At 46.3% G+C, this 24385-nt stretch overlaps 2 protein-coding genes across 3 annotated transcripts in view; one reads left to right on the forward strand and one right to left on the reverse strand.

The window, feature by feature from the left end:
• Positions 1–4324, reverse strand: part of COL4A5 (collagen type IV alpha 5 chain) — a 152861-nt gene extending 148537 nt beyond the window's left edge. The window contains exon 1 of the mRNA XM_081963970.1: positions 4032–4324. Within this exon, the coding sequence (XP_081820096.1) occupies positions 4032–4109 (78 nt within the window). The 5' untranslated portion in view covers positions 4110–4324. The remainder of the gene's footprint in view (positions 1–4031) is intronic.
• A 2470-nt stretch (positions 4325–6794) lies between these two features.
• Positions 6795–24385, forward strand: part of COL4A6 (collagen type IV alpha 6 chain) — a 203971-nt gene continuing 186380 nt past the window's right edge. For both annotated transcript variants that reach the window (XM_081963965.1, XM_081963966.1), the window contains exons 1-2: positions 6795–7010; positions 7137–7188. In XM_081963965.1, the coding sequence (XP_081820091.1) occupies positions 7000–7010; positions 7137–7188 (63 nt within the window). In that variant the 5' untranslated portion in view covers positions 6795–6999. The remainder of the gene's footprint in view (positions 7011–7136; positions 7189–24385) is intronic.

The raw sequence follows: 24385 nt of genomic DNA on the forward strand, positions 1-24385 counted from the left end.
CTTGGCCCTATTTTCGGGGAGGTCTTATTATTTTTGAGGTGCTGGAGGCGGCGAGCGTGGTCACCTCATGGCTGCTGCTGTGTTGCAATATTTTCAGGGGAGGGCTTATTTTAATACATGCGCTCAAAAGCCTGATCGGGCTTATTAATCAGGGAGGTCTTATTTTCAGGGAAACGGGGTAGGAGAAAAGCAGCCTGGGAAATACAGCTTCGTCCCTCCTTCCCTATCTTATGGAGCAGTGGCCCCAAACCTTTTGGGAACCAGGGACCGGTTCCGTGGTGAGATTTTTTTTGCAGACCGGAAGGGGCGTGGTTTTGCATGCTGTCTGCATCCTGTGGATGGGGTTTCACTCATTTGCACACACCGGGTTCTGACATGCCACAGACTGGGATTTGAAGACCATTGTTATAGACCAAGGGTCTCCAAGCTTGGCTACTTTAACTCCTTTGGGAATTCTGGGAGTTAAAGTCCAAAAGTCTTAAAGCTGCCAAGGATGGAGACCCTTTGTCTTAAGGGACCCCATCCAATGCTGCTTAGGCAACCTGAAAAACTTTTTGTCTTCTTCTAGATCCTCAAGGTTGTTCCAGGCTTTCTCCATTCATTTCCTCTCCGGCCAACACACGAAATCTATGAACTACACTATCTTCAACCCTCGGCAGGCAAAACATAGCCGGTAGAAACCGGGAGCCTAAAGAGCTGAAGAAGATTCCCAGATGCCTCTGAATTCTTATGATCCTCTCCCCACTTTTGTGATTTCTGGCCTAGGAGAGCTTGGAAGGAGAAGAAGAAGAAGAAAAGAAAGAACAAAACCTTGCTGTGTTTGTGACAGTTTCCCATTTTTCGAGTGGTTTGTTTTTCTGCAAGACGCGGAAGAATTCTGGGAGTTGAAGTCCTCAAGTCTTAAAGTTGCCAAGATTGGAGACCCCTGTTGTAGAATACCCACACTGCTATAGAAATATTTCAAATCAGGTGATCTGGTTTTTATGCTCAGCTCTGCTCCTCAATCTTACAGACAAACAATCTTTCCTCTCCAAGCTGCCATCCTTCGCTCACTTCTATGCTTCACTTAGAGGCCAGTTTGTCATATATTACGGTGGAGAGGAGCTGGAGGGGGGAAACGTAGAGGGGGACTGTGCAAGACATGGGAAACTGAAAGCGATAGTTGAGCTGTTCCTAGGCATCTCAAGGTCTTGGTCCTGAGAATGGAATGCAGCACCTATCTATCTACCAACCACAACAGGGACCGTTAGCAAAACATCTTCTCTAAACGTGATGGGACAATGGGAAGACAATGAGGTGGGTGGCTTGGGGAAGGGGGGGAAGTTTAACCTAGTGATTTTCACACTCAAACTTCAGTTCTGGCTTCACATTGCTTAAAACCACTTGGCTTTTAGTTAAACGTAACCTTTTTGTCTCAAATGGACTCTTTCCTAAGGGGCCACGTTTGTGCCAGGTCTCACGTTTCCCCTCAATTTTGTTCACAATTTCAAATATCGGTGACCCATACCAGTGTGACCCATTCCTGCTGGATTAAACATGCACCGGGATACCCAAAGCAGGTTTTACAAACAAAGCGACCAACACAGAACAAAAAGAACTCAAGCTTTAGAAACAGCAGAAGTGGGGTATAGATTCCCTTTCTCTAACGCTAGGAACTTACACTTTATTATGCGCTCCAATTATGCAGAGTAGATAGTCATACAAAGAATGAATTAATTTGGTCCCCACCCACACCCCATCCCAAACCCTGGGAATTTTAGTGCAGAGCAGATGCCAAACTGAACGGAGTCCTTTGCCAGCAACTCCATGTTACTTTTATTACAAATCAGAGGCCTGCTCAATTTAATGAGGTTGACATCTGAATTAACATGCACAAAGTCAATCATTGCACCAGATGGAAACTCCTTGCAGGGAACTGAGTACTATAGAATAAGATAGCCAACACTTTGGTTCTCCTTTAGCAAAGGAATTTCCATAAAATCCCAGAAAACATTAAAGAACTTGTGTTCAAACAGAATTAAAATTAGTTCGTTTTGATCTGTCTTCATAGCAGTTCAGGTTTTGGGATTGAGGTTCCCTTTATCTGCCCACAGCCAACAAAAATACATTATTTTCATAACATGTAAGACATGGGACAAAGTTATTTGCCTTAAATGACAGGGCTTACGCATAGGAGGAGGGGCAGGATGGGGGTAGGGAAGCAAAACTTTTTAAGGAGTAACTAAGCATTGTTAAAAAGCATTTCAGTCTGTGGTCCCAAACTAAGAAAGAAAAAAACACATCCCAAACTAGCCCATAAAATGAGATGACTAATTTCCCATTCATGGCATTAGATATTTAGAGGAAAGGTGCAAGACTGGCTGAGTTTTCATTCCTCAAAATAAGTAACAAACAAGAGTTCACTACAGATATTGGACCAAAAGTGATTTCAAACATGCACCGCTGCATTCTAGCCCCCCCCCTCAACCTCCCATCTGCTTTCCATAATGACCATGGCAATTAAACGCTACCTTAAAAGGAGAGAGAGCATTAGTTAATAATACATATTATTTCAAGGGGGACTGTTAATAAATTACAACTAGACACAAAGCGAAAACAACTATTTTGACAATCTCTGTGCAAAGGAGAAGAGGAAATACGGTTAAGAGGGCGGGAGGAGGGATTACACAACTAGTGAAGTACACATTTTGTAGGTTCCAACGTGCAGAGACTTTCTTTTATAACCCCTCCAAGCCATCACAGCACTAATGTCCACTGGTGTTAGTGTCATCAGTGGGTCATAAACAGAAGACACACATTTGCTCACCTACAAGGACCCAGTGCAATTTCACTCCACCTTCCATCTCTCAAGTAGTCTAACTTTTAGCAACTATCAGAAAGTGGAAAAGAAGGATACAGACAATTTAAGATCCATATAAGGGGACAGGGGGACAGAAAAGCATCATCTTTTGTTCCCTCTCAACACCCCAAAGGAACTTTTGCAAAGTTTGCACTTTCCCTCCCGCAGCAGTTGAGACGGGGAGGAAGCTACATTTGTGTGGGACGCTCAAAGTCCTGCCACCCAACCCCCCTCCTATACACGCACATAGCAAAGCCATACATGTGGGAAAGAAAAGGGAGCATCCTGGAAATTCAGGCACCCTGAACTTTGCAGAAGTTCTCCCCCCCCCTTTTTTATTTTAAGATCAGCATCTCCATCCATCCTCTTACCTTAAGACACCCTTGCAAACTGTAGGGGAATGAAAGGGGTTCGGATTGACAGGGCTACTGCCACCTCTGGCATCCTCACTAGCTGGAGCGGCCAGGCAGGGCCGCCTCCCCCCCCCCACGCCTTCACTTTCACTTACTAGAAAAGCAACTCGGAGAGAGTAAATGTTGCACGGAAGGGAGTTAAGACAAAACCACCCATGCCTTTGTTTGATAAGGACATTCCCGGGAGAGGGAAGACTAGAGGGAGGAGGAGGAGGAGGAGAAGAGAGGGAAGAGATAAAGAGGCTGCCCTGATGCGGCCACCTGAAGGAGTCAGTTATGGGGTGGGGGGAGTGCAGTGCAGGCCCCCCCTCGCCCCAAATCTCTCTCTGGCGGCTCCTGCCTTTCTCGGCTCCCAGGCATGGAATCCAAGCCCATCTGTGCAAAGCGGTGCAAAAGTGGGAGCCCACGGATGTCCCTTTTCTCCGCTCTCTCTCCCCCTCTCTCTTCTGCCGCCTTCTCCCCCAGCTCCACGCCGGCTTTTTTGCCTCCCTAGGACCCCGCAGGGGCGCCAGGCAGGCTCCGACCCGTTCCCGCGCCCCCTCCCCTTTCCCAGCCTTCCTTGCACCCGCTCGCCTATTTTTAAAAGCAACTTTGCCCAACTTTTCCGGGGCTCTGCAAGACCGTCCCTTGGCAGCCCCCCCGAGGCTTCCTCCCGTCCCCTCACCCAGTCCGGCCCCAACCCCGGCTCAGCCCCACCCGGGGCGGCTCGGACCGGGGTCTTCGCCCGCGCGCCCCCTCCCCAGCCCCGCTCTCCCCTCCGGGGGCATTTGAGCACCCACCGCAGCCTGGGCGTCCCAAGCGCCGAGTCCCAGGACGAGCAGCAAGAGGAGGCGACGGGAGCCCGGGCGCAGCTTCATTCTCCACCTCCTGCAGGAGCCCCGCAGCCTCGCCGGAGCTGAGCCAGCCTTCGCCCACCCCCAAAAAAAGGGGAAAGGAAGAAAAAAAGGCAAAAGCCGAGGGGGATGAAGTGGGCAAGGACTGGGCAGGGCTGGGCCGGGCGAAGCGGCTCTGGGCTCCCGCCTCCGCGCCCGCCTCCGCCTCCGCCTTTCCCGGCTCGGCGCTCGCCTTCGCTCGGGTGCGCGCCCGCGGCCCGGCCTCCCTCCCTCCCCCCGCGGCCCCCTCTCTGGGGACTACTTTGCCTGCCTCTCGCCGGCCCGGCCTCGGCCCGGATTCATGCGCCTCCCGGCCGGCTGCCTGGATGGCCTGCGCCGCTGGCGGATGGGATTTGTAGTCCCGCGACTGACTCGGAGCGGGAGCCCCCTAATGGGCCACTAAGCCCCGAAATCCGGGTTGACTTTTTTGTTTTTTTAAAGAAGTTTAAAACTTTTCTCTACCCCCCCCCTTACTTGCTTTCGTTGCGCGAAGCCGTGGTTTAGCCAGGACTAAACTGCCATGCGGGGGGGGGGGTCGTGCGTTGAATTGGGAAACGTTGAGCGGGTTTTGCGCGCAGTTTGGGGACTCGGGAGGCGTTCTGGCCCTTGGGGCTCGAGCCGCAGAAAAACAAGCTGTGCATTAACCTGTTCTACAAACTCAATAGAATAGAGTAAGATAGGATAGGATTCTTTCTTGGCCAAGTGTGATTGGACACACAAGGAATTTGTCTTTGGTGCAGATGCTCTCAGGGGACATAAAAAGACAAGCTACATTCGTCAAGAATCATAAGGTACAACAATGATAGTCACAGGGTACAAATAAGCAATCAGGAAACAATATCTAACCCAGGTTAGTTCCTTTTGGCCGAAGAGGCGATAGTAGGGGATTGGAGAACTTGCCGGAGGGAATAAAAATTGATTTTCTGCGCAACGTTCTACCCCGTTGAAAAACGGATCCGTGCCCCCCCCCCCGTTCCGACGACCCCAGTGTCCGTGCTTAAGGAAACCGTGGCTGAGCATGACTCGCTTTATTAACGTAACCTCTTCAGATGGGGTTCCCACAACCCTCGTTTGTGGATTAGCGTTTTCGTTGGGATGGTTTAAGGAAACCGGCGGGAGAACTACAGCCCACCTTCGGTAGCCCACTTTCACGCGCAGCCAAGAACTTTCCTACCACCAGCGGGATGGGGTCAACTCCTTATAGAATAACAGAGTGGGAAGGGACCTTGAAGGTCTTCTAGTCCACCCCTCCTCTGCTTAGGCGGGAAACCCTACACCACAACTCCAGCCGCCCCACGCAACGATTCCAGAAGAGTCTGAAAATCTGAACAAAACTCGCGAAAGGATCCTGTCCGGGGCAAGTCTAGAAAGTTTTCCCAGAGGGAACTTTGAAGGGTTTTCGCAGCCCCCTCCCCCCCACCCAATGTGGGTGACCCAGCGCCGTAGAGCGGGCTGAAGGTGAGGCCGTGGCGAGAGATCGCTCGGCTGCGTCTCGTTTGCTTCCACGACTTCGATGTATATATTCCATCATCTGAGTAAACGGACAGTGAATACAATCAATCTGTAAAGCTTTTTGGCCTTTGAGAAGCCCCGAACACTGGTCCGAGTTTGAAGACTGAGCCCCCCCTCCCAGAAAAGGCTGACGGGCGGGGTCGTGTCTGCGGTTCAGAAGATTCCCCCTCTCCCCTTCTGTTTGCATTCCCGCGAGATATCCTCGCCCGTCATTCCCCAGAACCACCTGTTCCCCGACCAATTTAGTGCGCTGCTCCCTTAGATTGAGATGCCCAAAAGTTAGCCGGAGCCCAGGTCTCAATATATGAGGGGCTGCCCCAGAGAGGAAGGGGTCAAAATGTTTCCCAAAGCACCTGAAGGCCAGACAAGGAATAATGGATGAAAACTGATCAAGGAGAGATTCAACTTAGAAACAAGGAGGAACTTTCTGACAGTGAGAACATTCAACCCATGGAACAGAAGTTGCCTTCTTCGGAAGTTGTGGGAACTTCATCACTTGAGACTTTCAAGAAGAGACTGGACTGCCATTTGTCAGAAATGCTGTAGGGCAGTGGTTTCCCTAACTGGGGTCCACACCCCACGGGATGGGGGCGCAATTTGATTTTTAATGGGGGGCAATTTGAACCTTGTTTAAACCACGTTAATGGCCTTTTAGGCTTCCTCTGGGTGAGTAGAGTTCACTTTTTGAGTAAAGTAAGAATTATATGTCGGGGGGGGGGGGGCATCAGGATTTTAAAGACACTTAGGTGGGGCATGGCCAAAAAAAGGTTGGGAGCCACTGGAGAAGAGTCTCCTGGTTGGGGGAGGAGGCTTGGACTAGATGACCTCTAAAGTCCCTTCCAACTCTGTTAATCTGTTAATCTCTTGCGGGGGTGGGTGGCTGTTGTCTTTTGAGACGTTGCAGGAGCCCACTAACCCCGACCTGGAGAAGGGGGTGGAAAGCCCGCCCTCCCATCCTAAAAGGCGCCCCGCTCAGCCTGGTTCCCTGCCAAAGGCTGCGGGCACACGCACGTGTGGACGGACCAAGCCGGAAATTGGCATGCCTGGAAGGGGGGGGGGGTGGAGGGAGGAGAGGCCGAGGCGGCACTGCGGCTGCTTGGAGGGGCGGCGGCTCCGCCCTCGTCCCCCCGCCCCCGCCGCCTCTCGGCCGCGCGGCTTCGGCGCGGAACGATCGCCGGGCTCCTGCGGGGCTGCCTGTCTCCCCTGCTCCTCGCCGAGGGCGGAGACCGCTCTTCACGTGTCCCGCCCGCGCGTCCCCACGACCGGCCCTTCCCCTCTTCCCCCCTGGGACGCGGAAGGGGCTCCAGAGCCGCGTTCTCCCCGCGGGGGTCCAGCCGCTGCCCCGCCGCTCGGCAGTGCCAGCATGTTCGCCCGGTGAGTGCCCAGAGGGAAGGAAAGTGGGGAGGGGGGCAGAATATTTTGGGGGGGGGTCGCCTCTGCCGTGGGAAAGCGTGACATGTTGAACCCCCCCCCCTTCTTTTTTTTATGTTCGGTTTGCAGCGCGCCCCTGTTGCTGATCGCCCTCTGCCTGGCAGCGCATCCCGTCCACGGGGTAAGTTCTCGGGGATCAGGACCACCAAAGAGGGTGGGAGAGCGCGGGAGGCTGACGGGCTTCTGGGGGGGGGGTGTCCCTTCCAAGCCCCCTCCCCACTTGGCCCCTGGCCCGGAGAGTGGGAGGAATCCGTGGGCTCCTCCGGAGGTGGAAGGGCGAGGTGGGTGGCGGGAAGCAAGGGAAATTTGGCACCCTCCTTGCCACTTGGTTCAAAGTTGACATCCTGGGAAGAGGGGCTGGCAGGGGCCCCAATGTGATATGTGGGGCTCAATCCCCCCCCTTCCCTGGGGCTGGCTGGAGGGTCGCCTTCCCCCTGCAGACCCCTGCAAACTCCCCAAGCCCTAAGGCTGCCTAAGGAAAGATGGAATGTTTATTTTTGTAATTGAAAAATAATAAAACTCTTTTTTAAAACAAGGATGGCTAGGAATATGTACAACTACACTATTGGGTTTTTTATCCCTGCTGGAGCACATGGACTTGGCTGAGGTCCAAAATGCCTGAAGCCACCACCTCCTGTCAGTTGTTGCCTTCTAAGCCTCTACTCCCAAGTAAGCTGCAAGAAGGAGCAGAGGCTGGCAAGGTCTGGTGGAGACTTTCCCCCTCCTTGCCTCCCTTGACCTCTATGGTTTTTCCTCCTTTTCCTCCAGGGCCTCACTTGGCCCACTGAGCCTAAAATGCTCCCTGGAGCAGGGTTGCCCTGCCAGGCTGGGCCAAAGCGAGGGTTGTGGGTCTGAGTCCAACCCAAACACACTTGCAAAGGTGTCCACTGGAGGAAGAAAGGCCCCACTGGAGTGAGAACTGGGAGTTTAAGCTCTCTCCACTTTTCATCCCTTGGTGGTTTCCAATGATGGTGAAAATCAAAACTTTTTACTACCAGTTCTGTGGGCGTGGCTTGGTGGGCGTTGCAGGGGAAGGATACTGCAAAATCCCCATTCCCTCCCCACTCCAGGGAGAAGGATACTGTAAAATCCCCATTTCCTCCCCACTCCTGGGAAAGGATACTGCAAAATCCCCATTTCCTCCCCACTCCTGGGAAAGGATACTGCAAAATCCCCATTTCCTCCCCACTCCAGGGGAAGGATACTGCAAAATCCCCATTCCCTCCCCACTCCAGGGGAAGGATATTGCAAAATCCCCATTCCCACCACACTCCAGGGGAAGGATACTGCAAAATCTCCATTCCCTCCCCACTCCAGGGGAAGGATACTGCAAAATCTCCATTCCCTCCCCACTCCAGGGGAAGGATACTGCAAAATCCCATTCCCTCCCCACTCCAGGGAAAGGATACTATAAAATCCCCATTCCCTCCCCACTCCAGGGGAAGGATACTGCAAAATCTCCATTCCCTCCCCACTCCAGGAGAAGGATGCTGCAAAATCCCCATTCCCTCCCCACTCCAGGGGAAGGATACTGCAAAAACCCCATTCCCTCCCCACTCCAGGGGAAGGATATTGCAAAATCCCCATTCCCACCACACTCCAGGGGAAGGATACTGCAAAATCTCCATTCCCTCCCCACTCCAGGGGAAGGATACTGCAAAATCTCCATTCCCTCCCCACTCCAGGGGAAGGATACTGCAAAATCCCATTCCCTCCCCACTCCAGGGAAAGGATACTATAAAATCCCCATTCCCTCCCCACTCCAGGGGAAGGATACTGCAAAATCTCCATTCCCTCCCCACTCCAGGAGAAGGATGCTGCAAAATCCCCATTCCCTCCCCACTCCAGGGGAAGGATACTGCAAAAACCCCATTCCCTCCCCACTCCAGGAGAAGGATACTGCAAAATCTCCATTCCCTCCCCACTCCAGGGGAAGGATACTGCAAAATCCCCATTCCCTCCCCACTCCAGGGGAAGGATACTGCAAAATCCCCATTCCCTCCCCACTCCAGGGGAAGGATACTGCAAAATCTCCATTCCCTCTCACTCCAAGGAAAGGATACTGTAAAATCCCCAATCCCTCCCCACTCTGGGGCCAGCCAGAGGTGGTATTTGCCAGTTCTCAGAACTACTCAAAATTTCCGCTACCGGCTCTCCAGAACCTGTCAGTACCTGCTGAATTTCACCCCTGGTTTCCAAGGTTAGGAAAAGGGGGATCCCAAATATCGAAGATTATATGATTTCCCGATTATAAATGGAAAACAGACTACAGATAGTGCTCAACTTCCATCCATTCGTTTAGTGACTGTCCAATGTTACAACAGCACTGGGGGGAAAATGACTTACGACCCTTGCAACGTCCCCCCCCCTCCCGCTTGGCAACTGACTCTTATTTATGACAGTTACAGGGTCACAAGATTATTTGTGACTTTCTGACAATCAATGGGGAAGGGAAGGCAGAGTCCCGTAACTGTGTATTAACTTAACAACTGCAATGATTCAATGAAGTGGCAAGAAAGGTGGTTAAAGGAGGCAAAACTCACTTCACAACCGTCTCACGTAGCAACAGAATTTTTGGGCTCACTTGTGGTTGTACGTCGAGGACTACCTGTATTTCAGGATGCGCTTTATTGTGTCAGGAATATGCGTTCGTTTATTTGTTTTGTATTACTGCTAATACAATTTTAACAATCTACTCTTCCTTGAGTAGGACATGAAGGGGAGGAATTTGTTAAGTTGGCAAGTTGTTACTGTTTTCTTTGTATCCACTTTATATAGAAATCAGCAACAACCGATTTCAACAGTTGTTGCTGTTTACGCTGCAACAGCTATAACAACAGTTATAACTGGCAACTACGATGGAGCCCAACGTTGATGTTGTTAAGTGAGAAACTTATTAAGTGAGTTTGGCCTCCTTTTATGACTTTTCTTGCCGCAGGAAGTGAATCACTGAAGTTGCTAAATTACGAACAAGGTTGCTAAGTGAATCAGGATTTCCCATTGTCTTGGCTTGTCGGAAGGTCGCAAAAGAGGACCACGGGACACTGCAACCGTCATAAATATAAGTCCGTCGTTAAGCACCCCAATGTAAATCACATGATCATGGGGATGCTGCAAATGGTCATAAGCGTGAAAAATGGTCATAAGTCCCCTTTGACTTACAGGACTGCCTGTAATAAATAAGATGTTATTATTATTATTTTAAAAAATAATAATAATAGCCGCTTGTGGCTTACAAGCTGTGTTATAAATACGTTTAGGGTAAGGTTTTCTTTGAAATAACTACTAGGAGCTTCCAGGGTCTAAGCCAGGAGTGTCCAAACTTGAGAACTTTAAGACTTGTGGACTTCAATTCTGGGAGTTGAAGTCCACAAGTCTTAAAGTTCTCAAGTTTGGACACCCCTGGTCTAAGCGTTGAGCTCAGCAACTGCTTGAAAAAGTTTCGGCTATTCTGAACTCCTGTAGCAAAATGTATTGTGCCAATTTTAGTTGTGTTCCCAAAGTGTGTTAGGGGCTAATCTGTGGTTAGTCTCGGCTTCTCTAGTTAGCTGAAGGTCAAGTATACAGGGCATCCTCGACTTACGGCCACAATTGAGCCCAAAATTTATGTTGCTAACTGAGAAATTTGTAAAGTGAGTTCTGCTCTCTTTTACGACTTTTCTTGCCAATCCCTGCATTTCTTAAACATGGATGTTAAGTGAATTTGGCTTCTGCCTTGACTTTGCTTGTGAGAAGGTTGCAAAAGGGAATCCTGTGTCCCTGGGACACTGCAACCGTCATAAATGTGGGTCAGTTGTCAAGCATATGAATGTAAATCACATGGTCATGGGGATACCGCAAGGTCATAACTGTGAAAAATGGTCAGAAGTCACTTTTTTTCAGTGCTGTTGTAATTTTGAACGGCCACTAAGTGAACTGTTGTAAGTCGAGGACTGTCAGTAATGTGTGAACCCAGCAATTGGGTAAATTCAATTATCCATTATCCCTATATGTGAGGCTTATGTGGGCAAGTACAGTCTTGGTAAGAGATTTTCTTCACACATTACCTCTCATTTTCCCTGAAAAGGATCCATTGTCATGCTTTTTTAAAAAAATCAGGCAAACAAGCACGATATGTTGAGACTCTGGAAAGAGTGCAGAGAAGAGCAACAAAGATGATTAGGGGACTGGAGACTAAAACGTATGAAGAACGGTTGCTGGAACTGGGTATGTCTAGTTTAATGAAAAGAAGGACTAGGGGAGACATGATAGCAGTGTTCCAACATCTCAAGGGCTGAAACAAAGAAGAAAGAGTCAAACTATTGTCCAAAGCACCTGAGGGTAGGACAAGAAGCAATGGGTGGAAACTAATCAAGGAGAGAAGCAACTTAGAACTGAGGAGAAATTTCCTGACAGTTAGAACAATTAATCAGTGAAACAACTTTCCTCCAGAAGTTGTGAATGCTCCAACACTGGAAGTTTTTAAGATGTTGGGTAATCATTTGTCTGTAGTCATGTAGGGTTTCCTGCCTAGGCAGGGGGTTGGATTGGAAGACCTCCAAGGTCCCTTCCAACTCTGTTTATTCTATTCTATTCTATTCTATTCTATTCTATATGGTACCAAAACGCGTGCAAAAATGCATCTTTAAAAAAAGTTCAATAACTCCTTTGTGTTTTTTTGTCTGTATTCTTATAATCTTCCCCAAAGCTGTGGGCCAGAATATTTGACTCGGCATGAAATGACTAGGTTTCACTTCCATTTCAGGTCTTCAGCCCTACCAACTGGGCTTGTTGGAAGTTAATTTCTCAGCATCTGGAGGATGGCAGGTTTCCTGCTTAGGCCTCCTGCAGTCATCACACAAGTGAAGTGTGCAATGGCACAAGGATGCATGCAATAGTGTTTTGACACCCTCATGGCTTCTGACAGTGGCTTTCTCCTCTGGAGAAACCATCACGTTGTACTGGTAGAATTACCTCCTGCAAAGGTTACAGTAAACACACCGTACAATATATGATTGCAACAGAGACGAGAATAGGGATTGTTAAGCAATCTGGTTGTTAAGCAAAGTGATCATGTGACTGCACTGATTTTTTTTTTTGCAGCAGTCGTTAAAACAAATCACTCAGTTTCCCATTAACAGTTGAAAGCCAGCTGAGAGGTCACAAATTGCGATCCTGTGACTCGCGACTCTACAACTGTCGTAAATACACAACGGCAGCCAAGTGCCCAAATACTGTGACTGGGGGGGGGATGCTGTGGCCATCACAAGTGTGAGGATGTATCACTATTTTTCAGTTCTGTTACAGCAGGGGTGTCAAACTCACTTTCATTGAGGGCCGCATCAGGGTTGTGTTTTTTTTTTAAAGAATTTATTTTTTATTTTTGAATAAACACAAACAGACAAAACACTCCCCCCCCGCAAACCATCTTCCATTACAAATTGTAGAAAGTGTGTCGATTGGTGTCAATTCGCACCAGGGTTGTGTTTGACCCCGGGGGGTGTTGGTCTAACTCTCTGCCAGTGAAAACGAGCTCCCAAGCTCCGTTTTCTGTTGCCACAGCCTCCTGCAACCCTCTGCCAGTGCTTGGATGCCCGTTTTCGCTGGCAGAGACACTGCAGGCCAGTCATTCACTGTTTCCAGGGTGGCTCCACGGGCCAGATCTAAGTACCCTGCGGGCTGGATCCGGCCCCTGGGCCTTGAGTTTGACACTCCTGTGTTATAGCTTTGAATGGATGCTGAATGAATGGTTGTAAATCCAAGATAACTGTAGGGCGTTTCCTATCTCAAGCACCTTGATTTGGGCTGCGGTAGGTCAATGACTGATTGTGTTAGTCATCCATTCAGACAGCTGCGACCAACTAACCGTGGTTGCAATCTGTTGGGCAGTTTGTGTATATGCAAGCGTTAATACGTTACAAATGAGCTACAGCATTTTATTTCCTTTCTGCTGTGCAAGGCTCTTGATGTGACTCTTGGTTGACTGCTGTGGTGCACCAGAAGACAACCAAAAATGGATTATTGTAGGCTTGTCAACTCAAATATTGTGCTTCTCCTTTTGTGCAACCTTAATACAATCATCTTAGTGGGTGCAACAATCTAGATTTAACATGTGCATACAGATAATTCCTTGACTTACAGCCACAGTTGTAACCATAATTTCTGTTGTTAAGCAAAGCAGTTTTTAAATGATTAGCACACCTGATTTTGCAACCTTTTTTTTGCTATGGTTGTTAAGTGAATCACATGGTTGTTAAGCAAGTCCGGCATCCACCATTTATTTTACTTGACCAGAAGTTCACGAATGGGAAAGAATAAAAGGGAAACAATTCCTAGAAATACCAATAACAATGGAAGCATTGACACATCCAAATATCAGTAACATGAAGAATACTATTGGATATAAAGTTATCTTAACAGAAAGGGGAGAACTAAAACAAAAACTAGAAGAACAAGAGATTGATATAGGTTGGTTTTCGCAATTGCAAATATAATCAAGATATGAAAAAGATAAAAGGTAGTATGGTTTTAACCTGGGAAGCTCAGAGCTGGATAAGATACTTATGGAAACAGAAGAAAGAATAATTAAGAAACTATATAACTATTTATTAAGAATTAGACTAGAAAAAGAAATGGTTAAAGATACAATGTTAGCTTGGGCAAAGAATTTTGGTTACACAATTCAGTTAGAAAAGTGGCAACAACTGTGGGAAAGGAATTATAAACTAACCATGTCAACAGCCTATAAAGAAAACTTATACAAAATGTTTTATAGATGGCACATGTCACTGGAAAAATTAGCAAAGATGTTTAAGGACAAGTCAGCGAAATGTTGGACATGTCAACAAGCAACAGGTTCATATTGTCATATGTGGTGGACATGTGTAGAAGCAAGGAAATACTAGACTAAAATAAGAACATGGCTAGAGAAAATGTTACAACAAAAAATAGAATCTAGACCAGAGACATTCTTATAAGGTATTTTTTCCAGAGAAACACAAGAGAAAGGATACTGATTTGATTATACATGTAACTACAGCAGGAAGAATTGTATTTGCCCAAAATTGGAAATCAAATAAGTTACCAACAGATGAAGAGATAATAAAAAAAAATATTAGACTGTGCCTAGATGAACAGGTTGACTTTGAAAATAAAGGATAAAGAGGAATCGGTGTACTTCAAGACACGGGGAAGATTTTATGACTGGCTGGAGAAAGGAATCTAGAAAAGAAAGTAAGGGGAAGATACAGAAACCAGACGATACAGTATTAAATGGGAAAGGGCGGGAAGTGGGGGAAAACAGAAAAGAAAGTACTAAATATACAAGTATATATTCAAGAGTGAGATATAAAGGGGAAAAAACATGATTAGGATAGATTAGGGAAGGGAAGGGAATAAGAAATGATACTATACTATATTTGGGTTTATGGAAATACCATCCCTTGGTATCCCTTTCTTGGAAATACCAAGAAAACATAAATTGAGATTTGAAAGAGACACCTATAATAACAAAAGAAAGGGAGAGAGGAGGGGAGGATGAGAGGAGGGAAAGAAGAAAGACATGAGAGGAGGGGGGAAGGGAGCGAAAGAGAAGGAGAGAGGGCAGGAAGGGGAAGAGGAAGAGTAGGAGTAAGGGAGGTAAGGGAAGAAGGAAGAGGAAGGAGAGGAGGAAGGAAGGAAGTAGAGAAGGGAGGCCGGGAGAAAAGAAAGGGAAAATAAGGTGGTGTTAAAACAGGCAGATGGGATGGTAAATAAAGCAACCCAAACTGTAGATTATAATCTTTTAAATGCAATAATAAATGTATAAGAATGACAAAGGCAAAGAAGAAGAATAACTATATGAATGTATATCTGTAATTGTACGTAAGAGAATAAAAACTAAAAAAATTATCAACCAAAAAAAGGGGGGGGGAAGGAAGCCATGAATGGCGATCATGTGACCCCCCAGATGCTGCAACCATTGTAAATACACACCAGTTGCCAAACATCTAAGTTTTAATCACTTGACTGTAAGGATGTTATGATGGTTGTAAGTTCAGCACCCGTTGTAAGTAGCTTTTTTTCCGGTGCTCTGCAACTTCTAATGGTTGCTAAATGAATGGTTGTAAGTAGAGGACTACCTGTATGTCAAGCATGTAGGTATTTTGCCATTTTCTTCCAGATTGGATTTGCTCATTAATTTGCCTCTATTTATACAAGCCCAGCTACCTCGTTAAATTATGGTCCAGGATGTTGCATGAAACCAGCCAATATGATTAACCTAGTTAACTACAGTGAAGTTGTTGTTGTTGTTAGTTGCGAAGTCGTGTCCGACCCATCGTGATCCCATGGATAACATTTCTCCAGGACTTCCTGTCCTCTTCCATCCCCCGGAGTCCATTCAAACTCACACCTACTGCTTCGGGGACTCCATCCAGCCACCTCATTCTCTGTCGTCCCATTCTTCTTTTGCCCTCAGTCTTTCTCAGCATCAGGCTCTTCTCCAGTGAGTCCTTCCTTCTCATTAGGTGCTAGTCGTACCCAACTCTAGGGGGCAGTGCTCATCTCTTTCAAAGCCCAAGAGCCAGCCCTGTCCGAAGACATCTCCCTGGTCATGTGGCCTGCATGACTAAATGCCAAAGGCTCACAGAATGCTGTGACCTTCCCACCAAAAGTGGTTACTATTTTTCTACTTGCATTTTTACTGCTTTCGAAGTGCTGGGTTGGCAGAAGCTGGGACAAGTAACGGGAGCTCACTCCATTACCCGGCACTTAGGGATTCGAACTGCCAAACTGCTGACCTTTCTAATCGACAAGCTCAGCATCTTAGCCCCTGAGCCACTGCTTGTGTATAGGTAGCATGAAATAAACTCGTAGTACTTTGGGATCCTATCTTGGTCTCTTGCGCCTCATGTTAATAGAGAAGAGAAGGACCAGAGGATCAGGCAGGTATTTGAGTTTTAACCCATTGAGGCAGAAGAACCAAAACAACAACTCCAAACTAGAAATGGATTGCAGTCCAGTAGCATCTTAAATCATATAAATGGAATCTTTGTTTTTCCAGAAATTTTTTATTCTCTTATGTACCATTTTAAGTATACAGTCACATAATTATTCATTTCATTGGATAGGTTATAATGTACATATACAGCAGTGGTGGGTTCCGGATTCCGTTGCGACCAGTACAGTTGCAACGAGGCCCGGCGTCCTCCACATGAGCACGCATGCGTCTTACCCTCTAGTGATGCCTCCGTGAGCCTCTGTGATGCTCCAGCTGCTTGGCGGAGCATCGCACAGGTGCTGTACGCTCTGTGCATGTGCGCGGAAGTGCCAAAGACTTTAAAGACAGGTAAGGACAACGGGCGGGCGGGTGGGCCCTCCAGAGCACTGTACTGGAATGGTATCCGGTGCTCCGGGCACCGTACCGCCTGCAACCCGCCATGATATACAGTTTGGGTTGCTTTGTTTACCATCCCTTCCTCCTGTTGTAACATCACCCTTTCTTTTCTCTCTCCTTCCCTTTTCTCCTTTCCTCCTTCCTCCTCTCCTTCTCCTTCCTTCTTCCCTTACCTCTCCCCTACTCCTACTCTTCCTCTTCCCCTTCCTACCCTCTCTCCTTTCCTTCCTCTCCCTTCCATCCTCCTCTCTTTACCTCTTTCTTCTTTCCACCGTCTTCCTTTCATTCTCTCCCCCCCCCTCTTTTCTATTATTGTAGGTGACTCTTTCAGGTCTCAGTTTATGTTTCCTTGGGATGGTATTTCCACAAAGCCAAATATAATTGATATCATTCCTTATTCCTTTACCTTCTCTAATCTATCCTAACTATATTCCCCCCCTTTGTATCTCTCTGTTGCATATATACTTATATATTTAATATTTTCTTTTCTGTTTTCCCCTTCTCCCCCCCCCTGCTTTTCCATTTAACACGCGCAATTTGGGCGCGCAATTTGGGCGTCCTCCTTGATGCCCGGCTGTCAATGGATGACCATGTGGCGGCCGTGGCAAGGGGGGCGTTCCACCAGGTTCGCCTGGTGCGCCAATTGCGCCCCCTACTGGACCGGGATGCCCTACGCACGGTCACTCATGCGCTGGTGACATCCCGCCTGGATTACTGCAACGCTCTCTACATGGGGCTGCCCTTGGGACGCGCCCGGAGACTGCAGTTAGTTCAGAATGCAGCCGCGCGGGCTGTGATGGGGAGTACGAGGTACTCCCACGTAACACCTCTCCTGCGCGAGCTGCATTGGCTACCTGTGGTTTTCCGGGTGCGTTTCAAGGTGCTGATTACCATCTTTAAAGCGCTCCATGGCACGGGACCTAGTTACTTGCGGGATCGCATCCTCCCACATACATCCCTGCGGCCAATACGCTCACACAGGGAGGGACTTCTCCTGGTGCCATCCACTGGACAATGCCGGCGGGCGACACCGAGGAGTAGGGCCTTCTCTGTGATGGGCCCAACCCTCTGGAATGACCTCCCCCCCGACATTAGAACCACTTCTGACCTCCGCTCCTTCCGGCAAAAACTGAAGACTCACCTGTTCCGATTAGCAGGCCTGGCATAATTCAACTGTCCCTCCTGGCAAACGTACTATATCTGGTTATTTTAGGGGTTTTTTAATTTACTGTATTTGTTTTTAGGGGTTTGAATTTATTTTATATCTGCTTTGTACAGTTCTTTTAACGGCATTTTAACCTCCTCCATGTCAACTGTCAACTGTACATATTTAATTTTATTGTATCTTGTTATATTTTGTATGAACTGTACACCGCCCCGAGTCCCTTTCGGGAGAGGGGGCGGTCTAGAAGCATTAAATTAAATTAAATTAATTAAATTAAATTAAATTAAATTAAACAGTGCATCACCTGGGTTCCATATCTTCTCCCTACTTTCTTCTCTAGTTTCCTTTCTCTAGCCAAACATAAAATCTTTGAAGCTTGGCTTAGATCCCATTATTTAGATTTAGCATAAACTGTCTGCTGCTTCACTCTGGGCCCTTTGGTACAGCTGCTGCACCAGTCTCAAAAGCTTTGCTGCCCTGGACTTCACCTCCCACACTAGCCCAGCTTCTGAACTTTTCGTGGTTTGCAACCCTCTTGCCCTTGCAGTTGTCTCCTTCTGGTCCTCTTCCAAATGAGAAGAGAGAAGGCTTGTTCCAGTCCTATTATTGAAATCACCCTATTCTGGTGTTACAAATAAATTCCACTGATGGCTGACACTAAGCAGCTTTTCTTTGGATAAGAAGGCCTCTTCAGGGTCCTCTGCTTGGTGAATTAGGAAAATGTGATCTTGCGGGTAGGCTGGGCCTTAGAGCCAGATGTTTCTGAAGTTGTCACTTGCTGTGTCACAGTTGGTTTGCATCTGTAAGTGGGTGTGTTCTGCTTCTATTCTTATGCAGGCCCTTCAGTGGATAGTGTTGAATAAGCACGATAAGCAGTATAGAGGCCATAAATGTCAGGACTACATCCAGAGTATCTGGGGAACCCAGATATTTTTCTTAAATAGTTTTTATTGAACATTTTCAAGTTTAAAATCCCAGGTAAAAAAAAAGAAAAGAAAAGAGAAAAAAAACCCAAGAACAAATACACAAACAAATACAAAACAGATAAAAGCACAAACAACATCGCAATATAATATAATTTTACAGCTGATATAGCAACTACTGATATAGTAGTTGCTGCTTTACATAAACGACTGCTTTTGTACTTTACTGTTCGATTATTGCCTTCTCATAGTTTTTAACAGTTCTAATACTAGTGTAATAATTATATTGTAATAGAATAGTATAATACATATAATCAGATTTTACATACATACATTTTTCTTCATAATATATCCAGATTTTTTTATCCCAGGCATTTACATCTGCCTAATATGTAATACAGCCCAGGTTCAAATCCCAGTAAGGGTATGGCTAGCTGATGAGAGCTAAATAGCTTGAAATAGATCTATACTAGTCTCCCTTTATTTATTTATCAGCACAAATACAACACAAATGTAACAAAGGCAACATTAAAAATATGGTTTTCTGCCTGGATGGTCTCCTGGAGTGAGCCGATAGACAGAAAAGGGAAGCAGTGTGTTCCCTCCCATATTTGGGCATACCAGGGGTTGTGACACAATACATACCTATTTCCCTGGCTTAGCTGATAAAGGAGGAGAGCCTGTGGCTTAGTGGCTAATACATCTGCCTAATATGTAATACAGCCCAGGTTCAAATCCCAGTAAGGGTATGGCTAGCTGATGAGAGCTAAATAGCTTGAAATAAATCTTGTTATTTTTTAGGAGAAACAATTGCTCTTCGCCCTAGTCAACAATGAGGGGTGAATTGTTGCATAGCATCAAAGAGAGATGATGGTTTGTCTTGGTGGCATAGTGGTTAGATTGCAGTACTGTAGGCTACTTCTGCTGACTTCCAGCTGTTTGCAATTTGGCAGTTCGAATCTCACCAGACTCAAGGTTGACTTAGCCTTCCGTCATTCCGAGGTGGTTAAAATGAGGACCGAGATTGTTGGGGGCAAGAGGCTGACTTTGTAAACCGCTTAGAGAGGGCTGTAAAGCACCATTAAGTGGAATATAAGTGTAGGTGTTATTGCTATTGCTGAAATTTTGAACCTTAAGATCAGGGTTCAGAAATAGGTGGCTCAAAGAATGTGTGATGCTGATCAGGAAAATGAAAGTTCTTAGCAGATTAAAAGAAAGGACATGTTTTTGCTTTTCTCCAAGGAGGGAAAAGTTCTCCATCACTTTCTCCAAGGTAGGACTTTGGGGTGATGACATCATCATTGGAAAAAAAAATGCTAGAGAAAATTTCCTTCCTTGGCAAAGTTGAATTCTAGATTTGGAAAGCTAATCGTCACATTTAGAACATCCCTTTGCATTTGCCAGAAATGTAAAGAAGTATAAAAATGAAGACTGTTTCAAGTTTGGATAACACACCTGGATATGCGAGGAGCCTGAATGGGGATTGTCAAATGAAGATACTCCTTTTTTTTTGTATAAAGTTTTTTATTTTTTCATTTTCATAACATATAACCCACATGTATACTATTACATAGCCAACATTGTATTGTGTTATTAAATGTTTACATCAATTCATCTTACCATCAACTCCCAAAAACAATTATTGGCTCTTCTGCTTTCCATACACCATATTTGTACCTTATCCATCACTTTCTTCTCCCTCTCTCCTACCCCTCCCTATCTCCTTTCTTCCCTCTGTCATCCTTCTCTTCAAATGAAGATAGTCCTTGTTAGCCATGTTCAGGGTAATCCTCACAGAATCCCTTTCTAAACATAGATATTCAGGGAGATATGATTTGGCCAAGTCTGCCTTTTTTCTCTGTTTTCAAATGTTACCCCCTACTTAGCCGTGGTTGCAGCTGCTAAACTTCTTTAACCAACTTTCAACTTCATTTCATTAGGCACCGAGTTAATACTTAACTCCTAAGGAAGCATTTCCCAAATGGTTCATTTACAGAGATGTGGACTTCAGCTTCCATAATTCTTCCCAACTAGGTTATCTTTTGCTAAGAATTCTGGGAATTGAAAGCCACATATCTAGTGCTCTAGAGCACTTCAAACTTTTTAAACGGGGGCTGATTCATGGTCTCTCAGACTGTTGGGGGGCTGGACCGGCTGGGTGGGCGTGGCTAGGTGGTCATGTGACTGGGTAGGCGTGGCCAATTTAGCAGTTCATTTTGCCTTTGTCCTTGCTGTACTTGCCCCACCCCTACTCACCCATCGGATCACATGGCTGGGAAAAACATTCTGAAATGCTGTTTTTAAAGCGTTTTTAAAATCTTTTAAAGCACTACTTTACAAGCTGGCAGCACAGCTGCTTTTCAAGCCAGCAGCAGCCCCTCCCCTACTCACCCACCGGCCCTGGGCCACATGGCTGCACTGGCGAGATCACCCCTAAGTCAACTGGTCCTCCCCAGCACCCTTCGGCCTTACCTTCGGCAGCAGCGGTGTGATCAGAAGTGCAGCTCAACCAATGAATCAAGTAACCAGAAGTGCAGCTGGAGTGGATGCTTGCTGGAAGATAAGGCTGATGGTGAGGGGCAGGGTGAGGGGTGGGGCTGAATCCCACCACTCTACGGGCCAGATCCTTTGCATTGGTGGGTCGTATCTGATCTGCAGGCCGTAGTTTGAGGATCGGTGCTGTAGAGCAAGAGTTTCCAACTTTAAGATTTATAGGCTTCAAGCTATGCTGGCTGAGGAATTCTGGGAATCGAAATCCTCAAGTCATAAATTTGCCAAGGTTGGAGACCCCTGTTCTAGAAAACTGCTCTAAGCCTTGCATGACCTTTCTCCTATTTATAGTCTGATGCTTCCTTGCCTGGGAATTATTCTCTACCACTTACTTTAAGTAAAGATCTCCAGTTTGATTTCCCTCCACTCTCTTCTTGCTCATTATGTTTGAAGCTTCCTCTAAGAATAGTTCTCTTGCATCTTTCCCACTGCTCAAAATTTGGCTTTTCTTTGCAGATGATCTCTAGTTTCCATGTGGTTGTTTGGGCATTCTTCTTACAAAGTTTTGTTGGAGTGTGTCCACATCCCCTTTCCTTGTTCTCACAACCGCCCTACTGCCATCTACACACTGAGAGTAGGAAGTTCCTAGTCCTCCTGTTTACTAACTTCAGAGTTCCCTACAATTGAGCTATGGCGGTTTGAGATATAATCCTTATACAGGTAGACCTCATCTTACAATGGTATCTCAGTACTTGTTACTTGGTTCTGGGAGGCGTGATGAGTACTAAAATGATGAGTGCCAAACAAACCACGTGACTTACTATGTGACCTTTTGTTTCGGCCGGGAAGGACTTCCTGTCTGCCCCTTTTCCTATGTCAGTGACCTTCCCAGCATGGCTGACTTCCTGTCCGTTCTCTGTGGTGCCTCTTCTTGCAATGCATCAAGTACTAAACAAACGGCGAGTACCAGGACAACATCTTTGTGTCAAAATGCATAGAATACCAAATTCGACAAGTTTTGGAGCAGTTGGGTACCGATGTACCACTGTACAACCATTTGTTTAGCAATCATCTGAAGTTACAATGGCACCGAAGAATGTGCCCTATGACCAGTCCTTACACCTCTGACTAATAGAGTTGGAAGAGACCTTGGAGATTGTCTAGTCCAACCCCTGCCCAAGCAGGAGACCCTGTACCATTCTGGACAAATGCCTGTCCAGTCTCTTCCTAAACCTTCACAACCAACATGACTGTTGCAGCATCCCCATGCTCACATGATCAGAATTTTGGGCACTTGACAATCAGCATGTATTTATGAAGGTTGCGATGTCCCGGGGTTATGTGATCGCCATTTGAGAATTTCCCAGTCGGCTTCTAACAAGCGAAATCAATGTGGGAAGCCAGAGGCATGAGATTCATTTTTATATGATGAGACCCCCTAGGGCCAATAGCAAAGGCTTTGTGTATGTGCGTGCGTGCATGTGTGCCTTCTAGTCAGTGTTGACTCCTGGTGATTTCCAAGACAAGTCCTTACAGTTTTCTTGGCAAAGTTTTTGGAAGTGATTCACTATTGTCCCTGCCTGTATCTGAGAGAATGGCTGGCCCAAGGTCACTCAGCTAGCTTTGTACTCAAAGCGAAACTGGAACTCACAGTCTCCCAGTTGCTAGCTTGATGCCTTAACCCAGGGGTCAGCAACCCGCAGCTCTGGAGCCGCATGTGACTCTCTCGTCCCTCTGCTGTGGCTCCCTGTCGCTCAAAATATGCTTCACAACCACCAATGTGTGACGCCTATTGGCACACAATTTATTGAGCGTTTCGGGCCCCGGTAGGCCAACCATGGATAAATCCAAGAAAAGAAAAGTTTCACAGGGAAACAGAATGTTTAATTCAACTACATAAACTAGTTTTGTGGTCACTCAGGAAATACTCAGGCACGGGAGGGAGTTTTGTAGCTCCCGGTGTTTTCTTTTTTGTGGGAAACAAGTCCAAATGGCTCTTTGAGTGTTTAAAGTTGCTGACCCCTGTCTTAACTACTGCTCCAACTTGGCTCTTTATAACAAAGATATTTTAAAAACCATTAAGTGGCCTTCTCCTGTCAACTCTTTCCTTGCTCCCTTCTCCTTCCTCTACAATCAGTGAGGGATTGTAAATTTCCAACGGCGGAGCCTGGGTTCTTGCAAAGCTTCCCCCAACAGATGAGGCTATGTAAATAATAATTTAAATTCTGTTGACTAGGAAGAAGATTAGCAACACAATTCTATTCATGTTTACTCAGACAAAGTGTCACTGACTTGAGGAATTCCATATGTTTCACTTAAATGCAAGAGTAACTTTAGGTACCCCTGTTTCTCAGGAGAATCGGAAGGAGTCTGATAGCACCTTTAAATGATATGATTTATAAAGAGGCAGTCCTGCGCTGCAGTTCAAGAACAATTTTTTAATGAAATTAAAATGTGTACAGCACTACCTTTTAGTAGTGTATTGAATGTACTACATTAATACATCCAAATACATTCTAATTTATTTTATTAAACCAGTATAAATTGACAGTTGGAAAAGGAGCTGTAGAACTCTGGGAGTTGAAGTCCACAAGTCTTAAAGTTGCCAAGTTTGAAGACCTCTGATTTAAAATAAAATCCTCCCACAATTCTACCTACCCAGGAATGATCTTTGGAAGGTTGAGCTGAGGGTGAGGGAGTCACACAAGAGCCAACCTTTCTTCCCTAGTCTACGTTTCTTACTGTAATTCATGACTTCACCGCCTGTTCATTTCAATATGGACCAAGATTGTTACTCGGCTCAGTCTAAAGCTCACAAAGTCCCTCTTCATTCTGCAATTTATCCCTAAGGTCAAACCGGATGGAAAGCATTTCATGCTGAATTAAGCTATTTATCTTTGCAATAAAGAAGCATCCTTTGTCTTCCGACCATCTTAGACTCTGGACAGTTCCTGGGAACTTAGACATCAGTGGTGAAGTGGAATTAGTTAGAATATCTCTCCAAATATATATATATATATATTGACCTCATCTTCTTCTTCTTGAGGACTCGGCTTATCCTCTTTGTTCTGTGTTTTATTGCTGCGGACAAACAAACAGGGGGAAATCCAGGTTTTCTGCTCCAAGCTATTTCAAACAGGCATCTGCTAGCTTTGCAACTCAAAGCAAGGCAGTTATTTCTGAATGTTTGCACTCTGTGGCCAGTTTCGGACTGTGGCTGAGAGGCTGCATGTGAAGATGGATGAACAGGTTGTCAGGCCTGCAGCCATTTTTTTCTTTTGGATCTTTGGCCTGCCACACTTTCTATTATTCTACTATGCATTTTCTATTGTGGGGAAGTGGGAGGGGGGTGTTGTATGGAGTTAGATGATATGTAGCCATAACA

This window comes from Natrix helvetica, assembly GCF_964273705.1.
Source record: "Natrix helvetica genome assembly, chromosome: 11".
Lineage (NCBI taxonomy): Eukaryota > Metazoa > Chordata > Lepidosauria > Squamata > Natricidae > Natrix > Natrix helvetica.